This window comes from Balaenoptera acutorostrata, chromosome 10 (assembly GCF_949987535.1).
Source record: "Balaenoptera acutorostrata chromosome 10, mBalAcu1.1, whole genome shotgun sequence".
Taxonomy (NCBI): Eukaryota; Metazoa; Chordata; class Mammalia; order Artiodactyla; family Balaenopteridae; genus Balaenoptera; species Balaenoptera acutorostrata.
Window position 1 is genome coordinate 86,340,779 of NC_080073.1, and position 19,169 is coordinate 86,359,947.

Sequence of the window (19,169 nt, forward strand, 5' to 3'; positions counted from 1 at the left end):
TTAACTAAGACGCAGTCTGCATCCTTCATTAGCATAAAGGCCCTATAAATAGCAGAAATCCGCTTTTTATTTTCATTTTATTTTTGGTGTTTTGAGGTTTTAAAATGCCGGAGTCAGCGAAATCCGTTCCTGCCCCAAAGAAGGGCTCCAAGAAGGCGGTGACCAAAGCGCAGAAGAAAGATGGCAAGAAGCGCAAGCGCAGCCGCAAGGAGAGTTATTCCGTGTACGTGTACAAGGTACTGAAACAGGTCCACCCGGACACTGGCATTTCATCCAAGGCCATGGGCATCATGAACTCTTTCGTCAACGATATCTTTGAGCGCATCGCGGGCGAGGCGTCGCGTCTGGCGCATTATAACAAGCGCTCGACCATCACGTCCAGAGAGATCCAGACGGCCGTGCGCCTGCTGCTGCCCGGGGAGCTGGCCAAGCACGCTGTGTCCGAGGGCACCAAGGCTGTCACCAAGTACACTAGCTCCAAGTAAAACTTGCCAAGTAAGCGTCTTTGTATCTAACCCCAAAGGCTCTTTTAAGAGCCACCCACATGTCCACAAAGAGTTGTAATCTGCTGCTTATATTCTGTAAGTTGGAGTTTGGGCAAAAGTGCATTAATTAGAAGACAAAGGTTTGGGCAAAAGCGCATTAATTAGAAGACAAAGATAGATAAATTTGTAAGTCCTATTAATGGGTATAAGGAATGACAACTGAATTTGTTAAAAGCACTGCAAGGTTGTTGGTTTTGGCATTGTTGTGTCAAATGTTATCCATTACCCTTTGCAATTAGGGGCTCACCCCAAGTATAAAGTCAGCTATTTTTTGAGTCCCAGTGATCAATGTACTGTAATTGACCTCCAGGTATCTGAACATGAAAATTAACTGCGTAGGTGGCTGGTGGCTTGTAATACGCAGTCGGGGTTCACGAACTGCTTTAGGAGATGCTTGCAACTTGGCAAATTTCCATGGAGGTTGAACTGAGGGCTGGCACCGAAAGGCGGGGAAACTAGGCGGGAAGAGAAAGGACACTGTTGAACTTGGCATACAAAGTCTCTAGAAGAGAACCTTCCCAAACCAGGTAGTCGCGCGGCGGGGAGGTGGGGTGGCGGGAGGGAGGGAGTTGGCAAGTTCCACCTTCCCTTAAGCAGTTTAATCTTTGTTCCAGGGGAAGATTTTAAGGTGAAAGAAACGCATTTTCCATTTAATTTATCCAAGTCTAGAACACATTTTCAGCACCTAGGAGTCAACTTTGCTTTCTCTGTAAAAAAGTGGGAGGCTACAAGAATAAAATTTATGTTACAAGGAAAACAGGGTTTTTTGTTGTTGTTTAACGATTTGAGGTAAGATACAATGTGATTTAGATTACTTAACATTAAGACCCCGTGATTCTAAATGTGCAGTTTTGATACCTGGGGAAGATACTAAGGCCTGTCTGGCGCTAGACAGGCGTCCATTGGAACACGGCTCCACAATTACTGGCTGCCTAACCTGGAAGTTACCTGAGAAATGAAGTGCAGCCCTGGCTTAATTAAGGTAGAATTGCAAATATAGGACAATGGCACATGCTTATCACACAAGCTCTTCAGCCAAACTATAAGGTTTCCCAAGTCCTTCAACAACTGAAATTGGATTTTTTTCTATACCCCTAGTGAGCCTGCCCAAGGACTGATCATCCAAATCAGACTAACCTCTCCTCACTGCCAACTAATCAGTTTACCCAAAAAATGTGCAAACATTCACTATCCCAGGCTGACTACAAGGTTTTGTTTTGTCTTTGTTTTCTCCTTCTCTTCCCCTCTTTTCCTCACATATAAATTCTGGTTTGCCTTTGTTGGATGAAATAACAACTATTGCTTGATTTCTCTTCAATACAAGAGCAGTCTGGCTAATCATTAACACTTGGACCATTTATTTCTGAAGATTCCACCAAGACGTTGTTTACCAGAGCCCTATCTTAGGAATCAATAGAAATGTGAACTGAAAATGTACCTTGTCTAGCCCTGGGCACTTTGAGTTTTCTGTTCATCTTCCTTTGGCTCTTGTATGCTAAAATTTATTTTTGCCCAAGTTTGTTTCTTATTTTGGTTCTTAGACTGTACTTTGTCGATTGGATACACATTAGTGGTTTTATCGCTAGATCATTAATTAGTTGGTGGCAGAGGACAGGGTATCTGGAATCTGGTTCATTTGTTCATCTTTTTTGGGTTGCTTGTGTTTGTCTGAGGATTCTGATCATCTCTGGCATTTGAGAACACAGGACCAGGAAGTTGGTGTTTTTCTTTCTGGCCTTTGATGGGATCCACTGTGTTTGGTGTTTTGTGTTTGTATACTGTGGGTTCTTTTAACTAAAAATCAGAGTTTCTTTCTTCCTCTCAAAACTGTCTGTTTTCGTGATTACTCAGTATGAGTCCAAATAATTGTCAGTATCTGCAAAAATAACATTCCTGCTTCAAAGATAAATGAATATAAAATGGCCGCCTAAAACTGTTAACTTTAATAAAGCGTTAGACCTAACAGGAGACTTAAGACAAGAAAGGAAACAAGGAAACAGAATCTCCAGCCTACAATTGGCCTGTCTCTTGCTATGCTGAAGCCTCTAAAGTTTATTATTCAATAATTCCAAAAAAATATTGTCCCTTCTTGCTCTTTAAGTAAGGTCAGAGAGGAGAGAGAAGAAATATGTCATTATAAATAGAGCTGAGTCAGAAAAAAGAGAGGGCTTCCAATACCTGTATAAAACAAACATTAAATAGTTTATTAACCTTAATGAGTTTATTGTGAGGGATATGGCACTGGAAACTAGAATTTCCTACCAAACTTAGAAGGATATCAGAGAATTTACTCATATTCCCAGCAGTGGTGTTCCCTGAGGGATCTCTGATCTTAATCACAATTGTTTCTTTAACTGATCAACATACTTAAATCTCTGGTTGCTTTTAAATTAAATCTCTTTAAGTTTTGTTCCAGTTTCACAATTAGCTCCTCTAACTTGTACAATGATTGAGAATGTTTTCTGCTTTATGAATACAAATAATTTTGAGCAAATTATCTACCTCAGCAGAAAATTTTAAAAGTTATAATGTAAACGTAAATAGCTTATATAAAGACTAAAAAACATACATCAATTTAAAATAAGAGCAAAATCAAATTCTCCAGATGCTTTAAATGTGCTACCTCTTTAAGTTGTAACTCAGACAGAAAAAGAAAGTTTAACTGAATTTAATTAGTGGTCTTAGTTAACACTTTACAAGATAAGAAACAAAACAGAACTACTCCATTATTTTTGAACAACTTAAATATTTTAATACATGGCATGTAATTCTATAGGAAATTTTAAAATCACATATTTCTAATCAAGTTAACCCTTAGGATAAATTTACTGGCTTAACAATTTTGCTTTACAAAATGGCTCTACATCTTTTTCTTTATTATTGTCATAATGTAAGAATAATGTTAGTATAGTATTCTAGTTTACACAAGTTTAGGGGTTATTTTCTTTAAAAAAAAACTAAGTTAAAATTACTAAATTTCTTTAACTCTACTAATTAGATGAGTTATCATCACTTTATTTAAAATTTTACATTATGTAAATTACGCATTGAACTAAATTATCACAAAATAGTGATAATGTAGATAGGTAATGTCATTTTTAAAATGGAATTAATTTTTATAATGTTACAAATCATAAGGACTCATTGTGTCAGCTTAAATACTGAATTCAAAGTCTATAGATAACTTTAAAATTTTAGATAAATATTAAATTGAGTAAATTAAATAAATTGGAGGGTACAAAATACACATCACTAAAAACAGATCTATGCAAGTCTTTTATTTTCACACAGTTGAGAATGACCATAGATTAACAGGTTAGAGAACATATAGATGCCGTAAGAGAATAGAAATAGGTATGCTTGTTTTTGCTACTTTAAATTTGTAGAAGGGATATGTAAAGTGTATATGTGGTCTGAGAGGACAAGGCAGGTTTTGGACGGCCTCCCGGTTTCCTTATGCCTATGAGGGAACACAGTTGCCTGCTTTTCTAAAGGGCTGTCGTTAATACAAACAGCTCTGACTCTACCAAGTACTATAGCTGCAGAGAAACACAAATATGTACACAAGCAATGGCTATGTTTGGTCTGTTTATTTATTAGAAAGTTGTTACTGTTCATTAATGTAGTAAATTCAATTTTATATGTATTGTCTTATTTATGCTGATAAGGTAAAAATACGTTAGAGCTGCCAATAAAGACTGAATTTATAACTATATTAATTTATCAACCACCCCCCAATAAAAATTGACTATCCAAATCTCTCATCTCTCTGTAGCCCAACCACCTCCAGACTTCATGGTCATGTAACAAAAAATAACTCCAACAACAAGCACAAACTAGTTCAAGTTTTACAAAGATACTGATTATCTCAAAGACTTGGCAAGTGATTGAATCTTGCCATATATCCAATTAGTACAAATTGAAAATCAATAAAGGTGGGACAGTGCTTCAACCATATCTCAAGAACCACAGCATTAACAAATCAATTTCATGTTATTGCTTTGAAATATATGGATCTTTTTTGCCACCTGGGAATACTTGTAATAGTTTTAAATAATAAAAAATGAGATCATGGATAAAATATAAAACTATTCTTATTAGAACATATCGATCTATATCAACCCCTAACTGCTGAGAAGATAATACAAATAATTTAAAGTAAAATTCCCAAAAGAACATAAACTTACTGTGCCAAAATTTTACTTCTAACCTTAATAATAATGATAATATGACCTACATCTAAATATTCCCATAAATTCTCATCATTTGAAATTGTACCACAAGATCCATGTGACTTGTCTTTTCTTCTCTTTTGACATGTTTCAGGTGTCAGATATTATCTAAAACTAATGTAGGCTACACTGTCATATATACAACAAATGCAATCTACATTTCAAAAAAAGACTTCAACAGACACACCTCTACATAATATACAATTAAAGATTGTATTAAAAGAGACTCCCCAAAGTGTCAACTTTTAACAGTGCTAGAAAAGGCCATTTCCAGTATTTTTAACTACAAATGTTGTTTTTAAGCTTCAGGACAAATGGAGTTTCTGTTTTTTTTCACAGCATAAACATGTTTAGAATCCTACCACTTGGATATACACTCTCATTGGAAAGCCAATCTTGACACATTAAAAGATTTCCAGAATTTTGGAAGTAGGAAGCTTCCTCCTAAGGTTCTACAGATCAAGATGAGATCTAGAATAGATAGCTTTTTCCTTCTCCTTCCATTGTTTTATTCTTTGTCCTTTTCTCCATTATCAGTTTTTCCAAAGATTAGATTTCGGATTTGTTCTTCCCAAGTATTAGAAAAAAATTAAAAATCCTCAGAGCCTAGCCCTCTATCTATACCTTGACTAAAATTTCCTGAACAAAAGAATGTGTACCGCATAATTTATTTCTGAGTATGGCTCAAATTAGAGTTGAAACTGTGGTTAGGAAAAATGACACATTTAACTTAAATCCATCAAGGTAATCTTTGAGGCCTGTTCTTCTAATTAAGACACGTCAATTAAGTACTTGAAGATAATAGAGATTTCAAATATTTCTTATTATATTTGTGATTGTCCTCATAACTTTTTTGTCTTCCTCCTCTGTCTAATATGCAGATGACTAAGTGTTACAAAGAGGAGACTAAAACCCGCTACTCTATTATGAGAGTCTTGACCAAAGTGGGGAAGTTGAGAGACTCTGATGCCAGAAATGGTGAAGATATGACCTACCTAAGATGGAAATGCTGACTGAGAGTCAGTGGACCATATTATACAGAGGCAGCCTGTCACATATTCTTCACAGCCAGTCTTGAGAGTTTTTAGACAATCACTCTTTTTCTTTTTTTTTAAAATCCTCTTTGGTCTGTGTAAGAACAGATTGTCCACACTGAACTCTTTCCTACTGAAAATAATGTACAAACATGACATCCTGTTCCTAGACAATCCAAAGACATTTCCTCCCCTCTTTCTCTTTCATAGTCATCTTTTTTGACTTTGTTGGATGAAATCAATCTATTGCTTGGCACACCTTATACACAAGTTAACAGTGTGCTAATAATTAACTAAATGTCTTTGAGTTACTGTTTGACAAACCTAGTACTCTGAGCCTGTGGGGTGATAGTAATTACCTACTTGAGAAGATGGGGTGAGGATTAAATGAAATAGCAAATATAAAATATTTGTCCTAGAAATGGTATGGATGCCAGTAAAATGGCTGCACAGCATTGCTCCCTGTTGACAGAAGTGTAGCCCCTGGAGATAGAACCTCCAGGTTTGACTCCCAGCTTGCCACCTATTAGCTGTGAGACTGATGCAAGTCATTAATCTCTCTGTGCCTCTTCTATATCTTGAGGATGATGGTAATAACACCTACCTTCTAGATGTTTGTGATGATCAAAGACCTTTAATGCATAGAACACACTTTGAAGAGTGCCTGGCACATGGTAGGTGCTCAGTTTTTGTGTGATGTTTGACAAGTTTCATTTATAACCTTCTTAGTACCCTAAAGGGAACTAAGGCAGCTTGTGACTGAAGACCTCAGTCGGTAGGAGCTGGTCTTTCTTAAATGATAGGAATTTCACAAGTGATATAAAAAGATTGCCAGCGGATTCCTTTGCATTTACCTTGGTCCAACAGGTTGAAAGAAAATGCATTTTTTTCCCCACACTTGTACTTAATTAGCTCTCTAGGCGTATACCTAAAGACATAAGGAATGATAGCTATCACTTGTCTTGAAGCGTCCAGATTTCGAAGGGTGTGTAGATTCAGTACTTTGCAGTCCAACAGTCCTAAATTTAAAAGGTATTAAAAATTATTTAGCTTTTCCAAACTTTCACCCTGTGCAATCCTGGATGACTAAGCGTAAAATTAATTGGGTCAAATACACAGCTGCCTTTGACCTTGCCAGCAAGACATTCTAGGCTCTGGCTAAATTCTTTGGACTCTGAAAATCAGCTTGACATATCTTCAGGTACTATGGGTTTATTATAAATTAGGAAAAAGTGAGTAAATATGGAGAGTCAACTACTTTCTTATTGTCCCATCTCAGTTCTGAGGAAGGAAAATGAAGCTTTGGTTTGCTCATTTAAAGCCTTACATAACCTTATCATTCCAATAAGCAATTTGTATAGTATTTAATGGAAAGAGCTGGTTTCTTCTTGCTATGGGTATTCATGGTATTAGATCTCCCCAGCTGCAGGCTCCAAGGGATGAAGGAACAGAAATGATGGGACTTGTCTCATTCTATGAAGAGACTGATATACTTAGAGGAAGCAATACTGGGATGAAACCTTGACTTCATCACTTACAGCTTTAAACTTGTCTTCTGACAAGATCGAGTTCTCCAACAGTAAAAGAAGTGGCTTCAAAAGCAATAAGGAAGAAACTTTGTTCTCATTTTCTTTTCTCTCTCCTCTCCTCCCCTCCTCCCTTCTTTTCTTTTCTTTTTTCCTTTATTTTCTTTTCACTTTTTTCCCCTACTATAATTGGCCCAAACTCAGCTGTAGGACAGGATATAAAAATATCAAAGATAAAATGTGCCCCTTTTAGGACTCCCCTGGTGGTCCAGTGGTTAAGACTTCGCCTTCCAATGCAGGGGGTGTGGGTTCGATCCCTGGTCAGGGAGCTAAGATCCCACATGCCTCGTGGCCAAAAAACCAAAACATGAGACAGAAGCAATATTGTAACAAATTCAATAAAGACTTTAAAAAACGGTCCACATCAAAAAAAATAAAAAGAAATCTTAAAAAAAATGTGCCCCTTTTATTGTTAGATTTGCTTAAACAATTAAGGTGGTAGATGCTGGTCACTAGATTTTTAAACACATGCATTTGGGCTTTAATGCACTGAAATACATATATTTTAAAAAATTGAAATAAATAAACAAATAACAATTGTGTGTTTAAGAATTCTACAGAGATGATGCAAGTTCTGAGATCTTGAATGGAAGAAAGGCTGCTAGCCTCAAAGGTGGGTCAAGGATACCCAGCAAGCATCAGGATAAGAGCTTTTTGGAGGTTTTGGAAAGCACTTGGCCTCCCTGACTCTAAGCATCAGAGACTGAGCCTGGCCCCATCGATTCTAGACATAAATAATGCTGAATGGATTGGAATTTTTTTTCCTATATACTTTTTTTATAAGTTTTTTTTTTAGAGCAGTTTTAGGTTTACAACAAAATTGAGAGGGAGGTACAGAGATTCCTCAAATACTCCCTACACGCACACACCCACACATGCATAGCCTTTCCCATTATCAGCATCACTCACCAGAATGGTACTTTTTTTTTTTTTTTTAAACCAAGGATGAACCTATATTGACATAGCATAATCACCCAAAGTCCATAGTTGACCTTAGGGTTCATTCTTGATGTTGTACATTCTATGGGTTTGGTCAAATGTATAATGACATATTCATTGTTATAATATCATACAGAATTTTTTACGGTCCTAAAATGATCAGAAATTTTAATAAGCTGGAAATGAGGGGAAGGGGCTGTGGGGTCTTTATCCTTCTGGCATGTGAGCTGGGGCATCATGGATGGTCTGGAATGGGTCTGAAAGAGCTGTATCTTCCTTTAGGATACTCCAAAGACCTGAAACACGGTTTGATGGACTCTTCCCCTGCCCACTGTCTGTGGCCTCTTTCTCTCATGTTCTGTACTGCAGCCAGATTTGCACACACTCTGCTTTTCCTGGTTTTCATCCTCCCACATATGCTGGACCTCGTCTTTGATATTTTCACCACAGAGGGAATGAAGACAGAGTTTTGGGATGGTCTAAGGAGGGGATTTCTTCCCTTTCTCTTCTGGTCCTAAGGACCACCTTCTGGTTTTTGTTCCTCCGGCCATCTTCAGTGACTGTCTCCTTGGAAAAGGACAAAGTCACTGTCCTCCTGGAGCTTACATCTCAGCTGGGGAAGAGAGACAACAAACAATCGTTACTATGAGTAATTATATAGAAAATGAGAAAGGAATAAATGCTATGGAAAGGGAAAATGGAAAACAGGAAACGGGGGGATCAAGAGGGGCGGTAGATATAATTTGCACATTAGCACTAATTAAAATGCTTAATATAACAAGAGTAGCTAACACTAGTGTAGCACTTAGTATGGGCCAGGTACTGTTCTGAGTGCTTTACACTATTAACTCAATTTATTCTCAGACAATAAAATGTTATTTGGAAAGCACATACAAAACTCTTGGAGGAAGACCCAGTAATGAAGAAAAGAAGAGAAATCAAAGCCCTATTGATTCTACCTTGAGTACCTGTCCCTCTTTTTCTAGTACCACCGTCACTGCCCTCATTCTGGGCGTGAGCTGGTGAGAAGAGCTGTGCTTCCCTCCAGCACAGTCCTTCAATTTGGTGCATTTTCAACAGTGTTTAAGATAACACGTACCACTTGCAATTGTTAAGGCTGCTAAATCTGAAGCAACAGTGAGTTTGTTAAACTACTGGAACATCAGAGATCACACCATGAGTCAGCAGAGATGGTCAATGGTTTGTGTGGGAGACTGTGACCCTCACCAGCTAAAGAGAGGACTGCTTCCCCCTTGCCCACCCGCCACTACCACCAGGATCTGCTTCCAGGCAGAGCTTTCTCAAAACTTAAATGTGTAACTGTGACTACATTTTTACAAGCACACACAAACCATGTAGCAAGAGCCTCTCTCTGTAAAGTAGAGTGATGGCCTGAGTGTAAGCTGTGTCAAGCGTGGCTTATAATTACGAGTATTCACATTACCCAAATGTGCGACCAATTTTCACAGAAATCCATATGTCCCTGCCCCACTAATGTGTCAGCCCACGGGTAGTAAAGCGGACTCCTAAGTAAGCAAACCCTGCATATATTTCCTTGCACTGAATTTGGACACCAAGGGAGCATAAAATCAGGTTTGCCTCTGTCTACTTGTGAAGAGGAGTTGGAAAAATGCATTTTAGAACAACCCAAGAAAGAGACTAAGCATTTATTTGGGTACATTTCCATTAGATGTTTGATTTGGCTTATTTGAGAGTGGGGAATGATTTCATCTGCCAGCAGCCCAGAGAGATGAGCATGTGAGAGAAGGGAGGCTTTTGGGAACTGTTAAAACTGCTTCATGTGGGAATAACAAGCTTGAACTCTTCAACCTGTTGTCATGCAAGGGCCTTCCTCATCCTTCACGAGTGGTTCTACAAGGCTCACCCCCAAGCACCTCACCCTAGACAGCCCCCACCACCTGGCCTTTGTCACTATGTCTCCTTTGTGAAAAGCCCTAATACCCTTTCCTCACCTGACAAATTCCTACCCGCCCTTCAAGACTTAGCTCAAATGTAAGTTATGGGACACTGATGAGATCATGCTCGTCTTTTATTTACGAGTGCACATAGACTCAAATGCTAGAGGGTGTGGGTTTACTGTAGAGCATGGCTCACCATCCAACAGCTGTGCCACCTGGGAAACTCAGTCTCTCTGAGCCTTAATTTCCTCATGTATAAAGCAGGGAGGACCATCATAACGTACCTCAGAAGGTTGTTGCAAGATTAAATGCATTGGTATCTAAAGTGCTTAGAGCACTGCTTGGCACAGAACAAACACCAATGAACATTAGCCATCGCCATTATTACTGTTCTCAGAATCAAGTACAATATCAGATATTTGATGAATTATAGAAGTGAATTAATTAATCAATCTCTCTTTTTACAGGAGGAGCAAATGGGCTTTAGAAATGTATTTTCCCACCCCTGGTCACTGCTGGACACTGTTGCACCTCACAAATAAGTCAATGAAAATGACTGATACTAGAAGAAGATAAAAAGAGGTATTTTTAACAATCACGGAAGGATCAATAAGAACTTGGCTAAAACATTTATTTTGACTATAAAAATATTAAATGGTAATTGCAGAAATTTGTAAGAAGAGAAATATATAACAAGCAAAATTAAAATAAATCTTAGTATCTTTTCTATATGTATATAAGATATATGTATATATGAATATGAACATATATATGAGATCCATCTCTAATAAATACATATCATATATAAAGCAAATTTAGGTATCATGCTACATATACACATATAGCTAATTTTCTAGGTAACATGCCTAGAAACACACATTTTTTATAGATGTATTATTACTTATTAATTAGTCCTCTGTTACTGGCTATTTAGACTGAGTTCCATTTTTATGCATTATAAATCATACAGATCACACTTCTTTTTACATAAATCTTTGTTTAAGTATTTGATTATTTCCTTGGGACAGACTTCTAGAAGTAGAAATACTATATCACAAGGTAAAACCATTTTTTAAGGCTCCTAATATATACATTCATCAAACTGCCATTCAGAAGGACCATGCCAACTTATAATACCAACATAATACAAAATTTCCTATTTTACAGCAGTCATATTTACTGAGAATATTTTTAAAACACTGTTAATCAGATAGACCAAAAAAAAATATTGAAATGTAATTTCCTTCATTATGAGTGAAGGTAGTTTTTTCCCCATATTTTTATTAGCCATGACCCCATAAGAAATAAGCTGCTGCAAACAATGAACAGGATTGCAATCGTTCCATGGGAAAGCACTCTGTAAAGAATAAGTAAGATCTTAGGGATCTTACCAAAAAAGGGAATATTTATCAGGTGCCTCCTTTGCCCAGGACTGTGCTGGAATAATCAACCATGTTTGGCTATGTGTAACTAAAACTACTTTTACCTAGGTTGTCTCTAATAAGCCTCCTAATCATTCCATAAGAAAAGTATCTGCTATGGATTGATTTATGCCCACCCCTCCTCCGAAATTCATATGCTGAAGCCCTAACCCCCAATGTGACTATATTTGGAGACAGGGCTTTTAGGAGGTAATTTAGGCGAAAGAGGTCATAGAGGTGGGGCCCTAATCCAATAGGATTCATGGCCTTATAAGAAGAGGAAGAGAGAGCCATCACTCTCCTGGTGTGCATGCACTCATGAAAGGCCATGTAAGGACACAGCAAGAAGGCAGCCATCTATAGGGTAGGAAAAGAGGTCTCACCAGAACCTGAGCATGCTGGCACCCTGACCTCGGATTTCTAGCCTCCAGAGCTTTGAGGAAATAAATTTCTATTGTTTAAGCCACGCACTCTGGAGTATTTTGTTTGAGTAGCCTGAGCAGGCTAAGAGTGAGATGGGAGGAGAGCCTTTTGAAGCCAGATTTCTTGAAATCAAATCCCAGCCTTTCCTGCTCACTAGCTCTAAGACTTTGGGCAAGTTATGTGACTTTTCTGTGACTCAGTTTCCTCATCTATAAAATGATTTCCTACATTTTTTTTTCTAATTTTTTTGGGGGAAAATACTTGGGACAATGACTGGCACATATATACGGTGTATATGTGTGTGAGCTTGTTTTTATGGTATCTTTTAGATTTATAATGCAAAATATGAATCATGGTTTTTTCTCTGGATCTTAAATTATGGAATCTAAGAATTTTAGAAAAGTATCCAATTCTCTGTTACTTTTACAGCGATGAGTGATATGTTCTGTCAACCTGTAAATATAAGGATCAATCCACTCATACCCGACCCTAAGCCACTGACATTTAATGGTACGACCTCTCAGGGATCACCGAGGTTCAGAGAAACCAAATAACACGTTAAAATAGAGCTCTTGGTAAGATGCACCCGTAATCTCTCTAAGGAGAAAAAAATTTTCAAACTGAGGGTCACAATGTATTAGTAGGCTGTGAAATCAATCTCATGATTTGCAACCAGCATTTTTTAAAAAATAAAATAAACTAGATGAAAATATATCAGAATGCACTTAAGGTAGTATTGTTTTCAGAATTTATGTTTCAAATGTGTGTGTAAGTGCACATGTAAGCATGTATGTGAGACAGAGAGAGTGAAAGAGACTTTTCTACCTCACTTTGCAATCAGAAGTTTGAAAGTCTCATCATCTCGTTTCCTCTTCAGAAGTATTTCAAATGTAGACTCTCTCTTTTCCCACACTCTCCTTAAATGAAGCTCTTGTCTTTCTTCTGAGACTGTTACAACAGACTACCAACCTCTGACATTAGGCTCTCCACAATAATTGTTTATGTGAAAAATTGAAAATCAAGGCAACTACAACAACCATACAAGAAGACAACTACTACAAAAATACACAAACTCTCTCCTTAAAAGCCTCCAGTGGTTGCCCAGCCTGTAGAATGTTACCAAATTTCTCATGCAGGCATTTGTGGATCTTTACAAGATGGTCCTTATGGGATTTTCCTTTGCTGAACCCTGGACTCTGGTCATATTACACCGTTCCCTCAACATCCTCCTGGAAGGCCGGGCCTTGAAACTCTTATACACCTCTGAGAAAGGTGAGTCCTAGAACAAGCCCAGAGAAGCATCCTAGACATTATTCCAATAACTCTTTTCCCACAGCTCTGCAGGACACCTGCCAGCCCAGTCCTGTTATAGATCTGGGTCTGTCGTTTCCACTGAGCTCTTCAGACCAAGGTTCCTGCCTCATATTTTATAGTTAATTAAGTGCAGGGATTGTATCTGTTTCCTTACATTTTTTTTCTGAGGGTGGAGGATGAAGGGGGTGGGGGTGGGTATAGGGGTAAGGTTTGAACTAATGAAACCAGAAGCAAAACTCAGTTCAAGATGCCCTCCACAAGGGGGACCTGATTTTGGCCAAGCAGATTATCATGTGTGAGATCCATGTAATTTACTCCATGCTTGAGGGTCTGCTATCAAGCCTTAGGGACTGAGAAGTGGTTTTAGTCACAAGCAATCCACATGCCTGTAGATCATCGTTTATTAGATTGTTTGCCCAAATGAGGTGTCATCCTGAAGTTTTTTGACAATTCTAAAAGCATCTTCCAACTCTGCAGTGAGACATCTAAGATATCTGTGTTGCTTCCCTCATATACATAAATATTTTTCAATAAAAATCAGGGCGTGAATAATTTATTTTCTCCACCAACTGAAAGCCAACCATTTGGAAGACCACTTAAAAGAGATGAGATAAGTCATTCGTTAAAAATTACTTTTATATTTACACGGAAAAGAGGAAGTTTTGTTCTTCCCTTTGAATTTTGTTGAAAATCGAGGGCTTTATTGAATAGTTTTGGCATGCAGGGTCATTTTTCATTAAAAGGCGAAAAGGCATCTGAAATCTGTATCTCTATGGATTATTCGTCAGTGGAACCAGGGCGATTCCGTGCAGAGGGTATTCGAGGCGTTCAACTTTTGGGAGTGAAACAAACACAAATGCTCCTTCCCCAAGGGGCGGGGGCGGTGCCTGAGCGACGCACCAATCACAGCGCGCCCTGCCCTATATAAGGCCCTGAGGCCCGTGCAGCAGTTTACGCTACTTGCTAGGTGGTACTTATTCCTGTATTCTAAGGCAATGTCTGAGATGGTACGTGCTGCTCTAGCGGATTCGGTTCCACCGTCCATCGAGAAACGTCCCCCCAAAAAGCGGGGCAAGAAGCCGGTTGGCTTGAAGGGTGAAAGTCACAAGACCACAAGCGTCTCATTGTCCAAGTTGATCATTGAGGCCCTTTCTATTTCTCAAGAGAGAGCTGGCATGTCTTTGGCAGCGCTGAAAAAGGCGCTAGCAGCCGTGGGCTATGACGTGGAGAAGAACAACAGCCGCATCAAGCTGGGTCTCAAGAGCCTGGTTAGCAAAGGAATTCTGGTGCAGACCAGGGGTACCGGTGCTTCCGGCTCTTTCAAGCTCAGCAAGAAGGTTGCCACTGAGCCCACCAAGGGAAAGGTCAAGAAGCCTGCTTCTACCAAGACGAAGAAGCGGGTTTTGGCCAGAGACTCCAAGTCTCCACAGAAAGCAAAGACCAACAAAAGAGCAAAGACGCTGAGGACAACAATGGCTGAGAAAGCTGGTAAGAGTGGCAGAAAAGCTAAAGGTGCCAAGGGCAAACAACAACAGGAAAGTCAGCGAAGGCCAGAGCAGGGAAGCCGAAGGCTGGGAATTCTAAACTGACCCAGTCGAAGTCTAATCCGAGGAAAGCAACAACCAAGAAGTAAAATTTCTGCAACGGCCAGTTTACATAGAACCCAAAGGCTCTTTTAAGAGCCACCCAAATGATTTTAAGAGGGTGTAACATTGCGTTTTCAGAAGACTCCGGAAGAAAAGACTATTCGTCAACCTTATCGCTTGCCAATAAGCAAGTTTGTGATGCAGTGATAGTGTCTTGTCAGACAAACGGTACAGACTCTGAAGAGCTTCAGATACTTAATGGTATACTGACTGCCCAGTTGCAGAAAGTTAGGTTGTCCATCCTAATAAAAATAAGGCACATTCCTTGTATGTAAGTTCCTAAATGCTTAGAGAAGTGCTGGATTTTAAGTCTAGAGAGGAGAGGAGATCAGCTCCGTGCCCAACCATACCTGACCATGTTTTTTCACCTAATGCTACTCTAGTATATGATTTAATGTGCCTTTCCATGTAAGATTTCTGAGCTCAGTCTCCATGGACTTTACAGGGGTTAATATACAGAAACCAAGGTCTCAATTTGGATTAGTGAGAAGTTTACTTCTCGTTAAACAGATTTCTTTCCACTATGAGTGATTAGTTGTGTAAATCACAGACGTTTCCGTTTTACATTTGCAAGAATATTGAAATGCCTTTCACCTTCATTAGTTTGCAAGTAGTTACCAGATGACTTTATATATTAAGCACATACTGTTACATTAAAATTTGGTTTGATAATATAATTAGTCTTAATGTAATTGTTCTCTATTTATGAAGAGAATGATAGGCTTGTTCAGATTGTGCTACACAGGCTGAAAAATGTTAACTCTAAAACATGTATGGAGATGTTGGAGGTTCAAATATTAGGGTGTGATCTTTAAATCACAAACCTGCTTGTACTAGGAAACGCTCAGGGTCGGAGTTAAAGCATCTTTTTCGCTTTAAACAGTTTAGTTTGTTTTCACTTAGTTTGTAATTTAGCATTCTTAAAGATCCTCGTAAAAAAAAAAAAAAAAAAAAAAAAATCCTCGTAAATAAATTTATACTGTTAATCTTATTTTGGGCCTTGGTATTGGGGGCGACTTCGAACAAAGCCCAGTGCAAAACTACGTTAATTAATGCATCCTCCCATGCAAACATGTTCTATATCCTGTCTGAATTCATTTGTATTATCGGGCCACAGGAAAAAAAAAAATTAATTGTATCCTATATGGAAAACGACTAAATACAATGGTTTCTTTGTTTGGATAAGGTGGCCATTGTTTCCCTCTGAAGTTGGAGTTGGGATAGTGCAGGAAAATTCTTCACTTGCCGGACAAGGCAGTGAGCTACTTCTCTGTGCCCAGCAGTGGACTGACCCCAGACTATCATCGCAGAGGGAAAGGAGGAACAGCTGGCTTCATCCCGCCCAGAAGCCAGCCGACCTCCCAGCACTACTCCAACCTGTGTAGAACCGGCTCGACCACTCTGCGATTTTGCTCCTCGGGCCCTTTAGCGCCTGGCAGGCATCGGATTAAAGAGTTAACCAATGAAGGTTTTCCCTTAAGTTCCGGGTACCGGTATGAAACCCCTTGTTTTGGCCAATAGGAAAACAGCCTTGTAACACCACCCTCCGCAATTTAACAGTGGTTTCTTCGCCACACTGAGAACCAGCCAATGAAAGCTTGTCCCCGAAGAGCCTTCATTTGCATAGCTGTGTGTTGTGTGGGTGATACTGTGAACTTTTGTGCCATGGATGCCTCCAGCCGTCCACTTAAGGACAGTTCTCAGAATATTTCCAGATGCACAAAATAGGCACATTTCTCTCATGGATCCAATCTTATATCACTTCGCGTTTCACCGTTTCGGCTAAGCCTACTTTCTTCATAAAGACCCAAGTTTCTTACCACCTTAGTACAAGCGCAAAGCCCTAAATAGTTACATAACTGCGTTGTTAATGCAGCTTCCGACCATACTTCACATGTGAAATTAACTCTGACATTTGGCTTTCACACACCTCCGCAACGTCCAACAGCCCTTCAGCGAGTTTGTGGGCGGCCCTGAAAAGGGCCTTTTTGTTTTTTTTTAGATGTCGAGGTCTGTCTCAGCTGATGCCGTGATCAACCACCGAAGCCGTAAAGGGTGCGGCCCTGGCGTTTGAGTGCGTAAACCACGTCCATGGCGGTAACAGTCTTCCGCTTGGCGTGCTCGGTGTAGGTAACAGCGTCCCGAATCACGTTCTCCAAAAACACTTTCAGCACCCCGCGAGTCTCCTCGTAAATTAGCCCAGAAATGCGCTTGACACCACCACGGCGGGCCAAGCGACGGATAGCCGGTTTGGTGATGCCCTGGATGTTGTCCCGTAAGACCTTGCGGTGACGCTTAGCGCCGCCTTTACCGAGACCTTTACCACCCTTACCGCGACCAGACATGGCTACTGTCGCAGTAACTTTTTGAACTTAGCACTGCTCTTTAAATAGCATTCTTCCGGACCTGATTGAAAACGAGAGCCCTGGTGGATTTTTTTCCAAATTAGGTCATCAAGGGGTGGGGCAAGGAGGGGCTTATTAACATTTCAATGTTTTGATTGGTCGAAATACCTCGCTCTTCGTCTGGCGGGCCGGAAGGTGAGGTGGCCTTCAATCGGCTGAAAAGCTTTAGTTTCTCTTTTGCCTTGCCCTATTTTTTTTCTGTGCGCGTTTGCAAGTTGAGTGTATTCAGCTCAAAGACACGGAGCAAAGAGCTTCACTCCACATTTCCTTTTGGTAACTTGGTAACTAATAAGTTAGATAATGGTTCCTTGGGGAAGGTAAAAATAATGTGTAAACGAAGATAGAGTTATAGGTCAAGGGACTTTCCCTTTCAGTCCTTTTAATGTTTCAATTTTAAAAGACGCATTTTGATGGGGCGAAGTATAAGCCGGCCATGAAGAGGCTCTCGTCCTAAAAGATCTGTGTTTGGAAAGACAAAAAGGTAGACAAACGACTGCAAATTAAAACTTCTTCCTTTTCTTCTCTTCCTCCATTCAAACATGTACTGGGTGACTCCTTTTTCTGCAAATGCATGTGAGAGAAGGAATTTAAAACTAGGCTTGGGCAATCAGTTACCTCTGGACCCTCTTCCTGGCCTTCTGCGCCTCATTGGCCTGCAGTTCCTAAAAGCTCCTTTCCTTCTTTCATTAATCCTTTCTCAACCTCCTCTAGTTTTAGAGACAAGAACATACGTTTGTTTTGTAGAGTCCAGGATTAATAGTAAGATAGGGCTAATACTTGATTAAGGCCATTACAAAGCCTACAGGGCCCTCCCCTGGGAGGCCTATGATGAGATTATGGGTGTTTTGAACAGGTTAATCCCATTTTTGTTTTCATTCTTTTTTTAAAAAAGCCGAACAGAACAGAACTGGATCTGAATATGGTTTGAAGAGAAGGATTTCTCAAATCAAAAAGTTTCTCTTTGGCTTCCTGACAACTTTTAAAAATTTCCACAGTAAGAGTCACTCTAGTTAAATTGGAAAAAAAAAAGACACCCCTCCCCCCCACCTCCTGGTTAGTAAATAAATGTCTGTTGGGGAGATTTAGAATGAGATTATGGCCTGAGAGAGACCTCATATAATAACCTAAGACTTAGGTAAAAAGGGAGAAGAGACCGAAAGATGGAGACAAAAGACCCAGGAGAGGGCAGGAAAGCTCTGGATGACACATGGTTTTATCACTTCTGAAATAATTAGATGGTTACATTCTTCTGCCCCAAAGTGAGTGTTTTTAGGCTCCTGACTTTCACTACCCTTTCCCACCACAAACATGCACCTTATAAGCGGAGACTTAGCTAGGAAGAAATGCCATTCATTACAGAGGAAAAGTGCAAGGTCAGAGTTCACAGGTAAACATGAAATCTCAACATGCTTTTTAATTCATGAAAATAAATTTAAAATAATGTGTATGACATGGTTCTTTTTTTCTTATTCCCTTCTCCTAATTTCTTGTTTTCTAACTTTTTCTCAATGACATTGACTCAAAAATCATGAATGTCAAAACAGAAATATTGGGCTTCCCTGGTGGTGCAGTGGTTGAGAGTCTGCCTGCCAGTGCAGTGGACGCGGGTTCGAGCCCTGGTCTGGGAAGATCCCACATGCCGCGGAGCCTGCGCGTCTGGAGCCTGTGCTCGGCAACAAGAGAGGCCGCGATGGTGGGAGGCCCG

General features: G+C 39.5%; 4 protein-coding genes across 4 annotated transcripts in view; 3 read left to right on the forward strand and 1 right to left on the reverse strand.

Moving 5' to 3' along the window:
- The window catches only part of LOC103016137 (uncharacterized), a 115,793-nt gene that overhangs the window by 53,055 nt on the left and 43,569 nt on the right, over positions 1-19,169 (forward strand). The window lies entirely within an intron of this gene.
- LOC103016974 (histone H2B type 1-C/E/F/G/I-like) lies at positions 64-13,577 on the forward strand. The gene is made up of 2 exons (XM_007177372.3): positions 64-495; positions 10,723-13,577. Exon 1 carries the CDS (start codon positions 105-107, stop codon positions 483-485), a length of 381 nt encoding a protein of 126 aa, XP_007177434.1. The 5' UTR covers positions 64-104; the 3' UTR covers positions 486-495; positions 10,723-13,577.
- Positions 13,628-15,983, forward strand: H1-6 (H1.6 linker histone, cluster member). Its single transcript, XM_028165262.2, has one exon. It carries the CDS (start codon positions 14,409-14,411, stop codon positions 15,000-15,002), a length of 594 nt encoding a protein of 197 aa, XP_028021063.2. The 5' UTR covers positions 13,628-14,408; the 3' UTR covers positions 15,003-15,983.
- On the reverse strand, positions 17,061-17,407 carry LOC130704544 (histone H4). Its single transcript, XM_057554227.1, has one exon. The coding sequence runs from the start codon at positions 17,402-17,404 to the stop codon at positions 17,093-17,095; it is 312 nt and encodes a 103-aa protein (XP_057410210.1). The 5' UTR covers positions 17,405-17,407; the 3' UTR covers positions 17,061-17,092.